Source organism: Melozone crissalis, unplaced genomic scaffold (genome assembly GCF_028551555.1).
Source record: "Melozone crissalis strain CALT ecotype California unplaced genomic scaffold, PUWL_Pcris_2 ptg000042l_1, whole genome shotgun sequence".
NCBI lineage: Eukaryota > Metazoa > Chordata > Aves > Passeriformes > Passerellidae > Melozone > Melozone crissalis.
In genome coordinates this window covers 52,885,373-52,905,450 of record NW_026535820.1, presented here as the reverse complement: position 1 = coordinate 52,905,450, position 20,078 = coordinate 52,885,373, and the positions used below count along the sequence as shown (strand labels likewise).

The 20,078-nt window shown below is 39.1% G+C and overlaps 1 protein-coding gene across 1 annotated transcript in view; it reads right to left on the bottom strand.

The window, feature by feature from the left end:
• Positions 1 to 20,078, bottom strand: part of PHLPP1 (PH domain and leucine rich repeat protein phosphatase 1) — a gene marked incomplete at its 5' end in the record, with an annotated part of 137,010 nt that overhangs the window by 32,148 nt on the left and 84,784 nt on the right. Inside the window, 5 exon segments of the mRNA XM_054285449.1 lie at positions 2 to 62; positions 1,669 to 1,871; positions 3,866 to 4,096; positions 4,624 to 4,770; positions 14,527 to 14,693. Of these exon segments, the coding sequence (XP_054141424.1) occupies positions 2 to 62; positions 1,669 to 1,871; positions 3,866 to 4,096; positions 4,624 to 4,770; positions 14,527 to 14,693 (809 nt within the window).

Genomic DNA, 20,078 nt, shown 5'->3' with positions numbered 1-20,078 from the left:
CCTAGAAATATCCATATAAGCCAGGCAATTAGGAACTGGATACACATCAAGGTGAACAAGTTCTAGGGGAAAAAATACATATAACAAGAAAAGTGATGATAAAGATTTGCACTTAAATGACTGTTCCATAAGAACTATTTTAAGAGCTAACACACAGAGATTTCAGACCACATCAATAACCTAAAAAATTTCTGAAGATATGGACCTTTGTGAACCCCTTGTGAGTTCGTTTCTTTATTATGTTTCAGTACATTGTTACATTGTACTTGCTATGACTGACACTGCATAACTGATCTAATGAGAGTAGAGCAGAGGATTTTAAAAGTTTCATGGCAAATTCTCATTTTTTCCATTTCTGTCACAAGAGCTGTAACTTCACCTCCGCCGCCTTCTGCCCAGAAGAGTCAGTCACAAAACTGCTCTACTTTTGTCTCACTGTTCACTTAAGATATAAGCATGGGAAGGGAACCTCCCCACGCTGGAACAGCAAGTTACAGAATGCCAGAGTCCTCTAGGTCATGGCAAGATCCAGAGTATTTGTCAACACATTACATAAGCCTTGGCATGCCTGTGGAGTTCCCAGTTGCAGGCAGATCTTTTATAACACAACTAGAGCTAGTAATGTTATTATTGAAGCAATCAAAATATAGTTCATGGTCAAGTCTTAAGGTTTCAGGTAGCTAGTGCTTAGTGCTAAGTTAAAAAAAAAAAAACCAAAACCCAAACAGACATTTTTTTGAGCCTACAGAAAAATCAGCTGAAGTGCAACTGTAACAAGCAGTTTCTTTGGAAAATGAGATGAAAACACGGTGGCCGAGGGTAATGAGAGGACAAGCCAGGAGGGACAGCAAGACCAAATACGCAGTTGGTTGCAAGACATGGGTTGACTTGGATTCTCAGCCCACATTGAACAGCACATGCTCAGATTATGTTAACTTTTCTCAGCTACAAAGATCCTGGCATGAATACTTAATGAAGGCACAGGCTTAGATATTGCTAAGATGACAGCCTTTTAAAGGCAGTTCAGACTGCTCATCAAATGCACAGTTCTCCTGCTTTGCATTTTCTTTATTCCATACTGAACTACTCTAAATTATAAAAATTGTGGTGCAAACTGAGTATTTTAAGTAATAGCAGTTTCCAGAGACAGATCAAACAGATCCTGTTCATGAAACACAGCAGTCATGCAACTGCATATGCACAAGGCTGCATTATTATTATCAAATACAAGGAAATGAAGTTACCATTATGAATTTCAGACCTTTCTGGACAGGCTAAGCAGCTGGAGGGAGGAGCAAAAATTTAGCGTTTTGGGTTGTCTCCCAAACGCTCACTTGTTCAAACTTTCTCAGTGCAGAGAAAAGCAGTAAATTCCTACTGGTTTTAGTAGAGCAACACATCAATGCAACCAAAATAAGTGACAAATTCAAGAACCCTCCCTACTGACACAGAGAAGAATTTCTGAGATTTTCACAGTTCTTAGACCTCCAAATCGTATTTTTATTAGGAAGTCACTTCCAAAGCCCAGAACTGCCAGTAGCATTACACAGCACATGTGAAACCCTTTTATCTAGGACTGTGTCAAGAACCTCCTGACTATGTGCACTACGCTCCAGAAGCATCTCACAGAGAGCCAGGTACAATGACAGTACCACAGCTGCCACTCACCATTGCAGGAAGCATACAGAGCTTTGAGGAAATAGCCGCTGATTTTGAGGGTCACCAGCTGATTCCGCTCACAGTGCAACACTTCCACGTTGTTAAAAACTGTCGCGTCCAGCTCCCCAAGTTTGTTGTCTCGCAGATCCAGTTGGGTCACATGATGCAGAAAATCTATTTCCTCGGCCTCCAATCTCCTAATTGAATTCAATCTTGCAGACAAAAAGGAGATAAGTTGTAGTTAGAAGGCAGGCTCCTGCTGACAAACCATTGCTTGCTCTAGAATCAGTCAGCTGCATTGGATTAAACTAGCACGCTTTCAGGTTCTGAACAAGGCTGATTTTTAATATTTTCCCCTTTGTTATGTTACGGTTTTAATCCTTTGGAAAGCAGGATAGCTATGCTCTGTACCTTTATCCCTCATGACAAAAGAATGATGACACCAAGCTCCTTTCTAAACTACCTTGAAAAGTACTGATGAAAAGCTCTGCTAAAAGCTAAGCATTACTGTTACTGTGCCTATAAAAATAAAATATGATCTGGCTGTTATTTGTGCCCAATAGTTTGGAAAAGAACAAAATTTCTACAGTTCTTGCTGGCCTATCATCTGCTGGAAAAATCCAGCACATACAAGTAATCAGCATGTATTGGAGACCCTTGCCTTACTGAAAGGCCAAATTGAGATTTATGAATTCCCATGTATTTGCCTCTTGCCTCTCCATGCTTCACAGCAAGCAAATTCAGAGACCTGAAAATGAGTGTTGAAAGAAAATAAAGCAAAAATCCAAGACAATTGGGTCTGACAGATAAAGAGGACAGGTTTTACACATCTTTACTGCAGTGCATTGATACTGTTAATACTCAGCAACTTCCCCAGAAGTTATAACTGAATGAGATTATCTATAGCCCCATAAAGTTTAAGACTGCAGAGCACTCCAAAGAGATCAGTTTCAAATTCCCAGCTCTGAGCAGAACATTAAAATCAGTACAGTAGCTTCTGCTGGCCCACTAAGCCAGCTGAGCCCTCTCTACAGCAGGTGACAAATACTTGTAGTTCTCCTGTTGCTCCTGCTTTCCAAGCACTGCCCTCTGTGTAACAGTCGTGTTTTTAGAGTAGCTACATCTTCCAATTAAAATAATAGGGTAATTAATATGTCCCCTCCAACACCACCTTACCTTTTATATTTTCAATTTGCACACAGTGCTTCTTTGTGATTTCACTGAAGCAAAGCACTTCATTGTACAGGAAGTAAACATTTGCTATTTCAGTTAGTGCCACAAAGAACCACTGCTCACTGCTAGGTGCAGAAAGGATGCAGCAGACAATCAGAGGGCTGAAACTGCACCACTGGAACTCATGGCCAGGTCAGCCACAAAATCTTCTGAGGCAAATTTATTTGCTTTTAACATATGTACTAACACAGACATATTTTAACCCTACCAGAAGCACTTCAGAATTCACCTACCTATTTTAGCCAAACTTATGCTGGCCCATCCTAGACTGCAACGTCTTGACAGCTACATGGCAGTACAGTAAAATAAGTTTGATCTTACTTTAGCTTAACTGCATGGTTCCAAAATTTGGTTATATGGACCTCATGGTGCAGGCTCAGAATTGAGCCTTGACCAGCTGACTGCAGAATTTGTCCTCCCCAAAGACCATAATAACAGAGAACCATCTCCTACCAGAGCCATTTGTAATAAGGATCTCCTTGGACCCCTCTGAGGGCATCAATAAAATAACATTACTAATGGTGGACAAGGTCTTTTAACACACCAAGAAATGCTAAAATATCTGGTTTTGCCCTTTCACCTTCAACGCCCTTTTTTTCACCTCACAAATCTGTAAGATATCAGATAGAAGCTTTTTGGGCCAGGGACTATCAGGTCTATTGCATTAACACTGCAGCAGCACAAACTGCAGGAATCACAAGCGCCCCAGGCTCTGTTTTGTTTGATCCTTTGGTGCAAACATTCATTTCCCCTAAAACTCATTTCATATTGATTCCCCTAAATGCTCCAACTTCCTCCAAGAAGAGTGCTAAGTCACGGCAAGTGCTGGGAGTTACATAACACCACCAGAAACACAGTTCAGTGGACAAACACAAGAGAGTTATACCCAGAGGCAATTCTGACAGCCAAGGAGAAGCCACTTCAACACAAATAATTTAGGCTCACTAATTCTTCCCCTTTTCTGAATACCTACCTTAGATCCACGTGCTTAATATGAGGCATCCTTTTTAACACCTGTAGGTTCAGGGTATCCATGCAGTTTCCCGACATACAGAGCTTATCCATGGCAGTCAGCTTCTCCAGCACTCCAGGAATGTCAGTGAACTCATTGAAGGACAGACTCACATAGCTGAGTTGATGAATATGCTCCAATTCATCGGGAAGGGACTGGAGAAAGTTGCCATCCAGCAAAAATGTCTGCAAGCTATTAGAAGAGGGGAAGGGAGAGTGAAGAAAATGAGTGACCTGTTAAATCCCATTTCCTTCCTATAAACACACAAATCTGACGCAGTTACAGTGACATACAATATACAAAAGGGCAGCAGAAAGAAAAATGCTAATGAATAATGCTGTAACATCTGCTACAGAAGATATTCACCAAATAATTAAAAGCTTTGGCAACTATGAAGTGTAGGCTGTTAGACAGTTCTATCTCCAGAAATACAACTTGTATGACAGCTGAAGAACATAAGCAAGAAGGGTTAAAAGATTTTCTTCACCGTGAAGGTGACCCTTGTGTCAAATGCTGGAGACTGGAAGAGCTCTGAGGCACAAAGCGTGCTTTCCCTCCATCCACAATTGCTTCCATATGGATCTACAAGCCAGTCTGCTCTGACAGAACCCTGCAAGTTTAAACTGTTTCTCATAGCAGGAGTATGCAGTTCCATGAAACTGCTTGTTGCCTTTGTTATTGTCAGGCGGTGTATGTGAAAGTTCTAAAAAAGTACTTGCTTGTGCATTTCTCCTACAGCTGCTGGAATGCTTCTGAGGCCATTGCAGGACACGTTGAGTTCAGTCAGCGTTGGGATACTGCAGACTGCCAGGGGGAAGTCTCCTAAATTATTATTCGAAAGGTTAAGGCTCTTCAATTTGGTGAATCTAAAATGAGATAAGAAAAAATGAAGAAATCAAATAAGTAATCTACACTAAGTTGCCTCACAATGATTAATATAAGGCAAGTTTGATTATGTACATACAAATCACATGCATTTTTAGTTTATATGCTCAGAGCAATCAGGGAAATGACCAGATACTCAAATTCAACACCACTTGTAAGAGTTCACTCATGTTAAGCTGACAAAGAGAAACAGACTCTCCTGAACAACACATTAAATACATTTTCCAATGAGTGTAACAAACAAAAAAATCCCTTGCCATCCTTATTTATTTCCCTTCTGTGGCGTCTCACCCTCTAGTAAAGCATTGCTATTTTCCTGAACCCATTTTTTGGTAGTAAAACTACCCCTGCGGTAGTTTTACTACCAAAGGTGCAGGAAATTCTCAGACTATTTGAACACTTATTTTTTGTGGTGCTGCTGACCTGTGTGCTCAGGACCATTCATGTTTGCCTTCCAAACAAAAATTCTCATTAGAATAGACTGTTTAGAATACAAGTGGGAAATGTGCTGAATTAAAACAGTACTTAGCATGGCTTCTGTAGTGACAGAGGCAAAATTTTGCCCTTGACATGTCACAGAACTCTTAAAGCTCCTTGGTTTATGACATCAGCCAAAAAGAAAGCAACTTGCATGAGTTTGCCTTACTAAAAATGACCAAAATCATTTGAACAAAAAACCCAAGAAGGGGACAATCCAATTAGCCAGCCTGCATATTCAGCAACATTATTATGGTTGCCTGACAACCACTGGGAGGTGTGCCTAAAGCCAAGTAAAAGGATGAATGAAAAGATCTGTGTCAGACTCCGATAGATGGGAGGAAGTTTCTTTTCTGGCACAGCTTATACCAGGACATTTTATCTGGACTTAATTTACCCTTCATTAAGGATCAAGACCTTTATTTGTGTGAGCAGACTTTTATATAACTTGGCAATGGAAGCAAAACTGCACCCATGAGTGCTGCTATTCCACATAGAAGTAATCTCCAGCAGCATGTGCCAATGTATCCATAGCCTCTGCATCAGCCCATTCCTACCTCAGAGAACTCTGTTCTCCTCCAACCAGGAAACATGGAGAGCAAATGCATCAAGCATTAAAAGGTTAAAGAATTTTAATAACAGGTACTTCAGTGAGGGCAGGCTGTAAACTCACATGGCATTTACACAGGCTTGCAGCAAGCAAGGGAATGTTGTACTCTCTAGTGGTATTTTGGTGCAATGATGGCAGGAGAAAAACAGAGAAAAAACATTGCCAGAGTTATCACAAATTTTGAACACCCTGTGCCATGCTGGAGGCAGAAGAAGTTTGGAACAAAGTTAGATGGAGACTAAAGGAAATCTTGCAATCAAATTAGTGCTGCAAGGGAAAAAATGCTACTGTGCAGAAACAATGACTAGTCTATCTCTAAAGGCAGAACTGTAAATTAAAAAGGAGGCAAAGGTAAGTTAGCAAGAGCTGCTAGCCAGAAAAATAAATATGCACATTTTAAACACTATACCTTCATACTCCTCTATTTTGAGAGAAAGGACTAAAAATCTTGAACCTAGAACTAAGACACACAATCCTGCATTTATCTTGAAGATAACTGTAGATTTAGGGCACAGATATACTGCCTTGAAATTTGGGGTGTTTCTGTGGTGGAACAGCTGTCCCACATCATCCTCAAAGTTAGCTGCAAATAAAAACAAGAGCGCTCCAAGCACTGGACTCTGAGCCTTTAGAATATTTTCTCCCATTTTGGCAAGTACAAAAAAAGTAAAAACATGAAGATTAAGTCAAAATAACTCAGCTGCTGGAGAAAAATCAAAATGTTAACCTTTCCAATTTTCAAGCCAACCATGAAAAAAGAATTAACTCATTTAACAACCACAGCAAGGCTACAGCCTTTACCTGTGCCACTCTGTAGTCTCAAAAGGAGAGTCTCAGGGCTTTTGTCCACTAAAGAATCCACTAGAAGATTCCAAACACAATCTTGAGATAAAATTACAGAAGATCAAACTAACAGAGCAAAGAGGACTGGGGCAGTAGGTGGTAAAGGAAGCTAAGAAATACTCCAGCGTCATGTTCAGCTTCAAGGTTTTCTGCATACATTCTTGTGCATAACTGCCCTAGGTCAAAGAGGAGGAGAGGAAAAAAGTTCCCCCTACCCAACACATCTGGATTACATCTCTACTACTCTAATCCACGTTGTACTGTGTGCTTATTAAAGGTCTTTGGTGAACAATCTAACTAGGCAGGAAACAAGCTGAACTGGTTAACAGGTCTATGTAGTGCATCCGTGAGAATGAATAGTACATCCAGTATTGGATACACTCATACAAAATGCACAAAATGTACATCAAAAAATAGACAAATGAAAGTTCATTGTTGAATCACATTTACAGAAACACTGAAAGATGGATACCATAGTCTTAGTTACAGTTAAGACACTAATTTAAGACATCTGGCCGGGAAGAGGTATTTTGTTCCCCCATTGCAAGGATGTTCATTTAGAAAATGCTAAAGTAGTATTTCTTCCCATGGAACATTGTCAAGTGCAGAACGTTACTGAGCCAAACTAGCAGGCATTTACTCAAAATTAAGATCTAAGTCTACCTCTCATCTTTGGCTACTCACTTCACACTATGCACATCACAAGCATCACTTCCATTACGGAGCATTGCCACGCTGCACATTTAAAATGCTGCATTGTTTGTAGTGCTTCTTTTATCTACACAGATTTACAGTCAGTCACACCAGTATCACTTGTATATCACATCAATATAAATAATGTAGGAGGGAAATATTTTAAAGACTCAAGATTTTTGTTGAAGCTGAGTTTGCAAACTACCAGGCTTCCAACAGATTTTACAGAGCAACATCTTTGCTGTTTTCTCACACCTGAATCGTTACTCTTATCAGAAGCAGGCACACACATCAATGCTGCCCACATGGCATTGCTAGAAAGAAAAAAAGGCACATTGCTTGTTTGAGGCATGACAGTGTTATAACCTCACATCAAGTCCATACATATGTTTTTTGTCCTTCTTCCATGGTTCCAGACTTTGTTATATCTTAGTAAAAGTCAACCTGAATGAAGAACAGCATCTCTCAATACACTATGCTCAGTTAGCTTACTAAGCTTTCTATTGTAATGGGCAATACATAAACACTCACTTTGCTGAACAAAAATAGCCCTATTTTAAGCTAGAGCAAAATGTTGACATGTCAACCCTTGGATTTAAACATGCAATATGACTGAACACTAATTGCCCTAATTGAGTCAAAAACTGCCCACTTATTTAATCCTGAAGCTGCCACTTCAGGAAGGGCTTTAGTTTGACATATGAAAAATAAAGAGAGGGACTAACAAGAGAAGTTTGTATCATGGCAGAGCAATGAAGTGACGTGCTAATTTCAAATTCAGCTCTACCTGGTGTGAACAGCAGAGGAATTTCCATTACACAGTACAGCATTTGTGTTCCACTATGTTTGGGGCAAGGGGAATAGTGTATTCCAACTGGTGGTCATTGAAATTCAGCCATAACAGGCCCATCTGACAAAACTGGTCTTGCCCTACTCTTACCAAAAACAATTAAAAAGCAGTATTTTACTACATCTGCAAGGGAAGGCATAGCTCAATAAAGAACTCAATCTAAGGAAAGCAATCACTTTCCCACACCTACCTCCAGAACCTGGGCTCTCATGACTGTGCTGTGGTTACAGCTCAGTAATATTTTCAAGCATCAACATCAGTGTCCCTCATTCTCAGCACCATGTCTGAGCAGAACAATGGTGTTTGCTTTGCAGTGCTGTGACAACTTCTAGAACCTAACTAAAACTTGCCACCTTCTTCAACACCTGCTACTGTGGCCACTTACTTAACCACGATGACAATTTCCCTAAAATTCTGCCATGGCAATTTCCTCCCTGGAATTAAAATGTGCAAATTACTTTCCTTCTGCAGTTGTGTTGGATTACCCTCCATGGCCTTTCTGCCTAAGGGAGTTGACAGCCTAGTGCCAGAAATACTGTGATAGCATTCCCTTTCCAGAAAGGTGCCATTGCAAAAGCCCTAAATTAGTAATATAATTCAAATGATGTTAAGATGAGTAAATATAGTTAAGACAAATTCAGACTACCACCAAACTTAACAACAATAAAGCTTTTATTATATTACATGGTTGGTAAGAGTGCCATGAAGACAAGAAAACCAAGTGTATAGTTTTTTTAGTGGAAGTAACTTGAACCTACACTACTACACAGTGCAATTCTCAGCTTCTGCACATACCTACCACACACTGCTTCACATGGGGAGGAAGACCGACCTCAGAGGAAGGACAAAATTCTTAGGAAAAAGTAGTGAAAATATATTCACTTCCTCTTTATTGGAAATTTATAATGGAAATACAAAAACATCAACTAGGGGTGGACTTCCAAACTGAAACATGTTTAACTACATGAAAAGAAACCCTTTACTTTGGAAGCCATATCCAAAAAAACTAGACAAGTAAATTGGAGACTGATACACAATAATTGGATTCCATATATATGTTCACTTGTTGAAACATTACTTGGAAGAGAGACTGCTGAACTTAGCCTTACAGTTCACTAAAGTGAACCCAACTAATCCAATGCAAATTCTACTTTCAGACTACACTATTTTAAAAGCATGTATCTCTTACTGCCATTTATTTTTCTCATACCACTATTAAGTTCACTGTTCCAATATAAAAAATAAAAATAAAAAAATTCAATGTGTTTCAGGCATTAAGCCAATTTTGCAATTGTCTCTACTTAGTCATTGGCAGAGACTTAATTTTATTATTTAATTTTTCTTTGATTAAATATCACTGATTTTTGCTGGGTGTTCACAAGGGCACTTTCTTGAGATCACAAAGATACACAGGAGTTAAGAAGAACACAGTAGTCAGGAAGGCTTGGAAGGATGCAGTAACAAAAGCAAACTCTTTGTTCAATGTCTTTACAAGTTGGATAAAACAAAAGTAGTGAAATTACATAAACAACAAAGTACAAGTGTCATTTTTACCATAACAAATATTTTTTTTTTAATTCCAAAGCTACAGAGGTGAGAAAATAAGTGTAGCGTTAAAATACAGCAAGCACTGGATGAGGTTTGTTACTTGGAGACCTCTGGTTGTCAATACCACACCAGCCTTTCTTCTTGCCCTGCTGCTTAGATAGCTGCACTTCAGTGTTTGACTTTAAGTGAAAGAGAAGAAACCATATAAAAGTAAGGTTTCCTCCTGTCCAAGACCAACAAAGTTGTGAGAAGAAGCTCCCCACATCTTGACACACCATGGAACAAGCAAAGTTAGCATGACCCACAAACTAGGATTCATTTGAAAAACCCACCCAAAACCAAACCATTAACCCCCCCCAAAAAAAACCCCAACAACCCACCTGCAAAAACAAAAAACAAACAAACAAACAAAAAACACCAAAAAAAAAATCCACAAAAAAGCCCCATAAAAAACAACAAGAAGACAAAGGAAAAAAAACTGCCTCAAAACCCAAACATACAGCCCCCAAAATAAAGTGGGAGGGTGGGGAGGGAAGGAGAAAGCTCAAATCTTTTCCAGTGCCCCTGTGAGGCTGGCAAAGGGGTAGTTTTATAGTTGACATTCACTAAACCATCCAACTTTCTCCAGTAACCTCAGTTTCATACCCTGATAGCAATAACCACAAGGAGTACCTCAAGGCACTTTGAGTCCAACCAAATGGCAGGCTGGAGACCTTCCTCCCTGCTCCTGCAGGCACAAGCTAAGATCAAGCTGCATCTCACACTGACTTCAGGCAACCTTGCCTGCTGGGTTCATACCAGTTAGGTTGGCAATACTGGTTCCCCCTTGCTTCCAAGTGTTCTCTGAACAAAGATTACATTTTAATTTACCTCCTTATTGCACAATGAATTTGTAAGGACAGTCTAGTTTGAGTTCCCTGAAATCCTGGGTTTTCAGATAAAAATTGGAAGTTGCAAGGGATTTCAGAAACACTCGCATCAGTAATTTAGAGTGCTCTAGTCTTCTCATAACCTAGAGATACATCTTCAAATTTCTGCCACCACTCCCAAAGAGTTTCACCAGAGACGCCACAGAAGGCAGTGCATTTCTATAAGGGGTCTGGGAGAAAAACTATACCAATTCATCTTAAGATAAAAATCTATATAATCACTGTTAACAATTAACAACCACAATCAGAATAATAATTCATTATTTAGATAAAACTGGCAAGCATAATTTTATTTATTTTTAAAACAACTTTTGTGCATTATTTATTTTTAAAACAACTTGTAGTGTCTTACTACATCCCCCTTTTCTTTTTCTTATATTTCTTTTAAATCTGCAACAGTCTGATCTTAAAAATCCATATACTGATAACTTACTTTTCAATATTAGCAAGAAAATAATATTCTTGATGACAACCACTTTTTCCAACAACACCAACTGAAACAATTACTTATAAAAATGAAGTGTTCTCAGTCCAGTGAAGAAGAGCAACAGTAAATAAAGACTATGGTCTATTCTTGTGCCTCATCTCAGAGCAACAGTACTCTGCAAAATTAGCAAGCCTGTTCTCTTCTTAGCATTTCAACCAGGGAATCTCCTCTCTTCTCCAAAAGAGAAACATCCTTTCCTTTAGTTTTAGAAAAGATTCTGTGGGGGAGAACAAGTAGCATCATTTGCTACTTTTTTCAGTACAGATGAATTTTCAGATGGCTTACTTGTACATATAGCATGAAATATGTATTCCCTGATAAGCAGGAAAAACAATAGAGATTGCTGTATTCACCTTTCAATATTCAGAGTGTTCAGTTATGGAAGTTCACAGCTGCAGAGCACCTACAGCAACAAAAGGGGGTTGAGTGGACAGTAAAGCAAGTAGAAGTGCAGCTACTGGGAAAACGTACATCTACATCTTTTTACACCTTCAGATGTCAGGTACTAATCAGGACTAAACATTTTATTCATAAATGCAACAAATGGTATTATTTTAACAACTGAAAGAAGCAACTGTGTAGACAAAAATAGGAATTCCTTTTTTCCTAATACATTCCTGACTGTACCTGCCATGACAGTGCACTAGTCAGCACATCATTACTATGACCCAGCTGCTTGCAAGTCAATTCAGTGGGTGGCTGAAAAGTTGGTATTTTATTGTGTCTTTGACACACTTGTTCTGAAATCCAGCATTCATTAAATTACCACCCAAAGTGGCTTATTAAGAGGAACTGCAGCACCAAGAACTGCTTATAGCAAGAGTAATTTTCTTAGACTGCCTTGCTAACCAGGTTTTACTTTAAAATTGTACTGGGAAGGGTAGGTATGTAAATGCCAATGTGTTTTGTTCAAAACATCCAAGCACATGGCTATTTTGGAGCCTTAAATACTTGTAGGCTTGATTCAGTGGTGCTGTGCCTCATGTGCAGCTCTAATTTAGCAATTGAGAATTTTGTAGAAAAGCCAACAGCACCAAATCAGAACAGCAGAGATTTTGAACTTGTTTTCCTGTGATTTGAAAGAACACGGTGAACAGAAAAAGACTTTGGTTTATTCAGTGAAGTTTTACCTTGTGCAACCCCTATAAATCTGAAAATGGTTTTATGGAATTAGTTTAAAAAGAAAAAATAGATCAATCAGATGTGTGTTCACAGGAACAACGAGCTTCACTTTACACCTGTTTTGATACTGGGTTTCACTAATGATTTCAAAACGTGTGGTGCTCTCTTCTTTCTAGATATTTGTGTGTTTACTCACTAGAGAAAAGCAGACTTGCTAGCAGTCAAGCTGGCTCAAAGCTTTTGGGAACCACAAGTACAACTCGAGTTTTCCCACCCAAAGTAGAAGTCAGTTCTGTGTTTCTTAGGGCAGGAAGGAGAATGGCTTGGGAACACACTCCAGAGTCAGGCTCATGCTTTTGCTGCAGTATGGAGGCAAAAGGCAACCAGCGGAGCATTGCTTTTCCGAACTCTCAGTGGGAACTACCGCTACTTCAGAGCCCTTCCCACTGGCACAGCAATGGAAACAGTGGCAACAGCTTCCTCCAGCTGCTCACTGTCTGGGTGATCCCACCGGTCCTGGGTGAAGGTAAGGCTGGAGGACATCAAGCAGACAAAGGGAAACATCAAAAGGAAACATCAAGGGCAGGAGTTTCTGATGCACCAACTCAGATACACCAAAACAGTGCTGTGTAACCTAATTTTTTTTTTCTCCAGAAGTTCCCAGATCTGCCTTGTGCCTTTTTGACAAGCTCAAAGCAATGGTAGCAGAGCAGAATATTACTTGCTTACAGAATAGGGCCAGCTCACAGAAGAATGAGAGACAATCAGGTTTGCACCACCTCAGGTATATACCACTTCTCCAGATTCTCCTCATTTCAGAAAACAGGAGTATATATTGTCATCTGAACTCTTTCACTCTTTTATGTTCAGCCTCATGTTAGTAAGAAAAAATTTAATGGTTTGTTAACCATCAGCAAGACTCATCAGCTGTTCCTACAACTGCAATACCAAGAGAACATTAAACAGAGAATGACCATTGCCTATCACATTAATTATCAATGCTTTCTAAGCCCAAACAGAATTAGTTGCAGGTACACGGACAAATCCAAACCTATTGCAAACAGAAATTCGCTGTAGGTACATGGACAAAGCATAATCAACTATCTCCTTTACACTTTCTGATACTTAAAAAGGAAAAAAATTGTAAGAAGTCGTTAAAATAAGAGACACTGATTATTTGTCCATGTTCATCACTAGCTTATGCTAAAATTCCACTTGTTATCTGGACACCTATGCAGACATTCACAGTCCAGTCAGAATTTCTCTCCAGACTGTGCTCATAAGGTCTTGGAATAGCTGCCTGCTTTGTTTGTGAAGCAGACTTGCTGGGTTCATTCATCTTTCATTATGCCAGATTTTTTGTTTTTCCAAAATGAAATTGGAATGATATAAAAATACAACAGCCCGCATAATCCATCTTGTACTTTTCAGTTGTTTTGCAAAGAGGAAGGGATTTAGGAATGTGGTTTAAAACATTTTGTTTGAACAGGACCATCCACAAATACAATCCTGAGGTACTTTGCAATTCACTTACCACTGAAATTAAAATCACAGCTTTATATTCAGTATGGGAACATTCATCTTTGTGAACACAGAAAGGCTGCTGATTCCACAGAACACATACATTAAATCATTCAGAGCATCAATCATGCTGCTGTCTACCCATTTGTTACACTCTTGGATGAGCTGCAGTGGAAAGAACTGGAAGGTCACAGATACTAAGAAAGAAAAATAGGATTGAGCAGAGTAGAAGGAAGACAGGAACCAGACAATTTATGAAATCAGGGCTTCCTTTGCTTGGGGGGGCTAACAGAAAACTTCTTCCCTTGGTCACATGCAGTACTGCTCCTACATAGAATGGCTGCCTTTGATGGGCAGCTCACCAACTCATACTCACTCACACGAGTCAAAGGCTGAAGAACTACAGCCTGGCCCCAGCAGGTACATAAAAATACATTATGAAAATTGCATTTTGAGCTGAAAATATCCTTCTATTTACAAGGAAAACATGAAGTTTCTTATGAAAGCCAGTCTGTTTCTAACACGCAAAGTTAACCAATTTCTGAAGCATTACAGTCAGGCCAATGTTCCACAAGAGGAGGTAGTAATTTTTAGGGAAGTTCCTGCAGATCATGGCTCCAAGGACAAAGGAAGAGTGCTAGAACCATACTACTTTACCTTTGTAATTCACTAAGCGCTCTACTTGTGGATGGGCTGGGGTTTAGCCTCAGGAAGTTCTGCTTTAAATTGAGATGAGTGAGGTCTTGGCTATAAAACAGGTTGGCAGGCAGGTGCTCCAGGCTGCAGCATGAAAGATCCACTGAGCTGATGCGTTGTGACGCAACCTGGAAGTCAAGTACAACACCAATATATTAATACAGTAATTTAAAAAAAAATAACATTTCCTTCACTCCTACCAGCACATAAATCGTTTTTTAAGCACAGCAGAAGCCAGTGTTGGCATATATAGCTGATCTAACACAGTTTACATAATTGCTGCAAGTTATGCCGTGATCTCTTCCTTGGCTTCAGTGCTTAAACCATGTGCACAGAGGACTAGCAGGAAGAAAAGAACAAAGGTTTGTCAAATTAATATGTGAAATGAATCTATTTTCTTTTATGAAGTTATGCAACACTTTACAACCAGAAAAAAAAATTACATGAGCTTTAGTTTAGACCTTTGGGTAGCACTGCCTCCTCCAAGTAAGCAGAAGTGAGAAGTTAGCAGTCATCACCACTGTCTTGGTTTCATATGTCCAAGATGATGATGAGTATTAAATGACAGAAGAAAAGTTATCCCATTTACACCTTACTGAAGAGAAAAAATAACCCAGCAGCAAAGCACTAAACACTCATTTCTTCTCAATGAATTAGAAGACTGTTCAAAAGTGATAAAAAGATATGACAAAAACAAAACGGAGATTTGGAGGCTTAACACTGTTTTCCAGAAAGAGAAAGGTAAAACAAACACAATCTGCAGAGGCTAAAAAAATCCTATCACCTAGCACTATATATATCCATACATATCTATATATATATATCTATATCTATATATATCTAGTGTCTATATCTATATATATATATACATATATATATATATATCTAGTGTCATTCCACAGAGACCTATAGGAAACTTCTTCAAGTGATGGCAATACTGCCCCTTTCCATATCTCTAGGATACACCTCGGTGAACTACATCTTCCTGTTTTACTTATTTACTAAACTTTACTAAAAATACATAAAATATCACCAGCAAAATCAAAAACAAACACAAGGCTGCAATGTAGAATGCTTATATTTTCTGTCCTACACTAGTGAAAATGCCTTTCACAAAGTAGTGTCACAGACATGCTACATGGCAAAGTGCCACCACACAGTAACGCAAGGCAGTGGGGACAGTGGGCAAGGAAGAGGAGCCAAATGCTAGAAGAAGGAGAGGCATTTTTGGAGCAGGCATGGCTCAACCAAAGGAAGAGAAGCAAACAACTTCACCACCATTTTAGATTTCTGGGACCACACCAACAGTGCTCAAATAGTTATGGTGTTCTGTCAGCTGCTCATACCAAAAGCAGCTATTGTTTCACTGGCCTTTTATGCTGGGATTCTGGAGGTACAAATACCATATCTAAGGGGCAAAAAGAGAAAAAGACCCAACAACTCCTTATCAATGCCCAGTGACATAAGAGCTTCTCAACTCTGATGAAAGCCACACCACTCAACCTTCTGCGCTGAGATAGAGCCCCTGCTACAAGGCACTCTGAAACTAAAGGCATCACATGTTGAGGAGGTAGCTTGCCACTGATTTTTTTTTCCCTCTCGAATGCAAGGTGCACAGGCCTTAGGATAAGTGGTTGCTGTTATAAACACACATAACAGAGCCATAAACTTCAAGGGGAACAGACACTGCAGTGTTTTTCTCCAACACAACCATTAATAATCCAGTCCTCCCACATCCATTAAAATATGTGAAATTTGGTTACTCAATTAGTTCAGTCCTTTTGTTACTGTAGCTAGTATTTTTCTTCCCCTTGTAGTATGAGACAAGAATTATTCATAGGCTATACTGAGCAGTCATCTCTGAATGCTGGGTATTCAGTCTGTTTATGCCCAGTTCTGTACAGTTCTGATCACACTGCTGACACCCATTAAATTAAAAAGGAGGAATGTTTGATTTCAGGTGTAACACTTGTATACACTGTTGCTCCAACTACGTGTTTGGAATGTGATATGAACAGCAATAAGCAATCCAGCAGCACTTAGTAAGGCTCATTACTCTAAAAATATCTCAAGAACCAGAAATGGTAACTCTGAGTGGGAATCATGATAATGCAGTCAAACAAAATCAAATATACATATTCTACTGTCGCCCAAAAAAAGGATGCAGATCCTTTCTTAAAACTGTCAAATCCTGAGAAATAAATCTAGTTAAAAGTAATTTTGTTTTTACAGGTTGTATGTGCTGGTTATTTTTTGTTTGACTTTTTTTTTAAAGGGAACACTTTATTATACAAAGCATTTAATTAATATTTTCATGCAATTGACAAATATTGAATGATGCTTCTACCAGAGAGATTACTGTAAAACATAAAACCATTATTTCAAAAGGTCTAAGTTCTGGAATCAACTGTAATTTTATCAAAGTCTTTCTGTTACCAAACAGTACTCTAAGAATTAACTCCCAAATTATTACAAGGAAGGCTCATATAAACACACACAGTTATTCTCACAGGCAGGGATAAAACTTCTCTTTCCATTGCTCAATACTGTTCTATAACTAATTCCTACAGAATAGAACAACAAGGTGAAAAAAAAAAAGAAGAGTAACAAAGGAGAACATAATTGTAATACTTTCTTTCTTTGACCAGAAATTTTCATCAGTTATTTTGAAGTTGAATAATATCAAAATTCTGAAATCATATTATTCTGAAATCAATCAATCTTCGAATTGTCTACAATTGACTTGAAAAGAGCAAGACTGCACATGCTTGAGTTTGCTATTGTTTATCAAAAGCAAAGACTTTTTTTTTCCTAAAAGATTATGCAGTTCTTTAATAAAGCACTGTGTTTCCCTGACTCACTGTGGAGAATCACTGCAGAGATAAGCTGATAAAAGGTGGGAAAATGCTGAGTAGGATACCCTTCACACTCAAAGAATAAAATGCATCTGGAAAAAAGGACATTATCTGCAGAAAATCATGCTTCCACTGGAAGAAAACAAAACAAAAAAAATCCCACTGTAAATAAATATCCCAACAAGTTATCTGGGTTGTGTTCAACACATGCATGCTCCTACAAAAATTGTGAAGAGAGTTGTGGTAGCACTGCTAGAGGGAAAGGCTTTCTGGATACACAGGGAACTTGCATTAAGTGCCTGCTATGGTTTGTTTGGTGGTTTTTTGTGGAAAACTCTTAAGTATAGCTGTTGGATATGCTATATGTACACATATAAAAATAAAACCATAAGCAGCACAATTCAAAACTCCACACGCAGAAGCTGCCATGGCCCAAACCAATCCCTCTCAAATGTCTTCTCATCATATCCCAAACTGCACAGACCCCTCAACTTGTGTCACACGAAACCATTGCTGCATTTCCAGCTCCAAGAGCACTGAGGAAATGGCTGGGGCAATGACCTTCCTCAAAAGATGGTACATCACCAGCTCTCAATGACAGGAGCTACAGCAAGGAGCTGTAAGTCAAGGCTTGTCTCTGCAAGACATGCAACATTTGACACCCATGCAGCTCAAACACAAAGCAAGACCTCACACTTCTTTGAAGTCTGTTTTTCAGTTGGGATATTTAATCATCAAAAAATATAAATATACAACATGAAATACGCTGCTTTCTCCATTCCCTGGATATGATTTTTAAATACTTCACAGTCTGTCATTGTGTTGCAATGTCCCCCACTGTAATACCAAAAGAGTAGTAATGGGATAAGGCCACATTGAACTCTGTATATCAAACCACAAAGTCCATGGGAAGATTTTTTTTTTTCCAGTTCCTGCTGCAACCTCAGTTATGCATCCTAGGTCTACACTGTTCTATCTTTTTTCAGTCTTCAGATGAATGCAGCAAACTAACTGTGGTTTTGAAGAAGTGATACACAATGTAGCACATGTACTACAAAAAGCCATGAATCTACCCACTGCAAACACCAGAAACCCATAACTGCGCTTTCCATTTTCCCAGCAGCAAGAAAATGCAGATTTGTTCTAGAAATACCACCACAAATAATGCTGTTGCAGAGTGCTCTCCCTCCCTTGGGCAGTATCTCTTCTGCTCCTCCCCACCTGAGAGTTGCACACATGCCAAAGAAACAGGGGTCTCCCTAATAGGAAAACTCACTTTTACACATGTGTTACTTGTGCCACAATACACCTACAAATAAAAACAACTATTCCAAAAAGCCAGCAGTACCTCTGATGCCTAAATTCCAGCCAACACTTCAAATAGAAGAAATTTGCCAAAGTGTTCTGATTTTATTTTTTTCTTTACTCATTATTTTTAAAAAGGAAACAGTATTCCAAGACCTGTGAAAATACAGTATGGGTTCACTGTAAACCTGCTGGCAACAAAAATACAGAAAAACACACTTGCATCAACACATATTCTTGTTGCTTTTTGCTACACAGGGCTGAAAAACCACTTTGCTTTGTCCATCAGTATAATGACACCTCTGTCACTGAGCTATGCAACAAGACTGATTATGGTCTTTGTTTTAAAGCCTTGGCTATACTACAAAAATGATCTGTTGCTGACAATGGATGTCAGCAATGGGCACAGCTGAACCCAGCTGTATGGACAAACACAAGTCTTGTTTACACAAGGACATCTTTTGGTGTGACCTGTGGTGTGAATTTAAACCAATGTAATTATGTCTTTTTCCTGTTTACCCTCTTCCCATTACCTATAGTTCTATTCAGATAAGAAATTGCTGCTTAGGACTTCAACAGAAGACAAAATAGCAGAACAGCCCACACTATAGAGGCAGCCAAATTCCCAGTCTGTTTGAACTGAGTTGACAGTGTTAAATTATACCTGCTGTAGACATGCAATACAAAGGCAGTTTAATTTTTCTCCTTTAGGATTTGTTTTTAAACAGTTTGATAATCATCACATCCCACCGAGGTTGGCATAAGCCTTAACTAAACAGTGATACATTGTCTTGAAATACCTAAACTAACTTTGAGTAAACAGGTTCCCCTCACCTCACAACTAACCTTGCTTCAAATCCTAATCCTCCTTTCTATTCAAACATCAAAGCCCTGCTCAGCAGAGAGGTTCCCTCCATGGAGCTGAAGCCCACAGCCAGGAAGCACATTGGTACCCTCAGCCACAGCCAAGAGCTGAGGAACTCCTTAGCCTGGTAAACAACCTAATGCCAGAAAACTTTATGAAGGGGAGGAGGGAAAAAACCTTTTGCTTTACAGCCATGCATTTTCATTTTTAAATAACAACTGTTAAAATGGGTGCAGCCCAAGGGTAAAAGGGTACTGGTTTTTCTGGCATCTCCTTTTTGTTTTCTTTCAAGTGTTAAATTAGATACATGCCAACTCAAGCTAAGGGCCTCCCACAGAAAATATAAAACCTAGCAAAGGGTTTTTTTGAAAGCTGTCACTCAGATCCACAAACCCAACGGGCCCTGCCACAGGTCAGAGCAGTAATTCCCTACTAAGAGCAGGGCAGAAGTACATGCCAGTGTGGCAGCACTCACAGGGCGTTCTTGC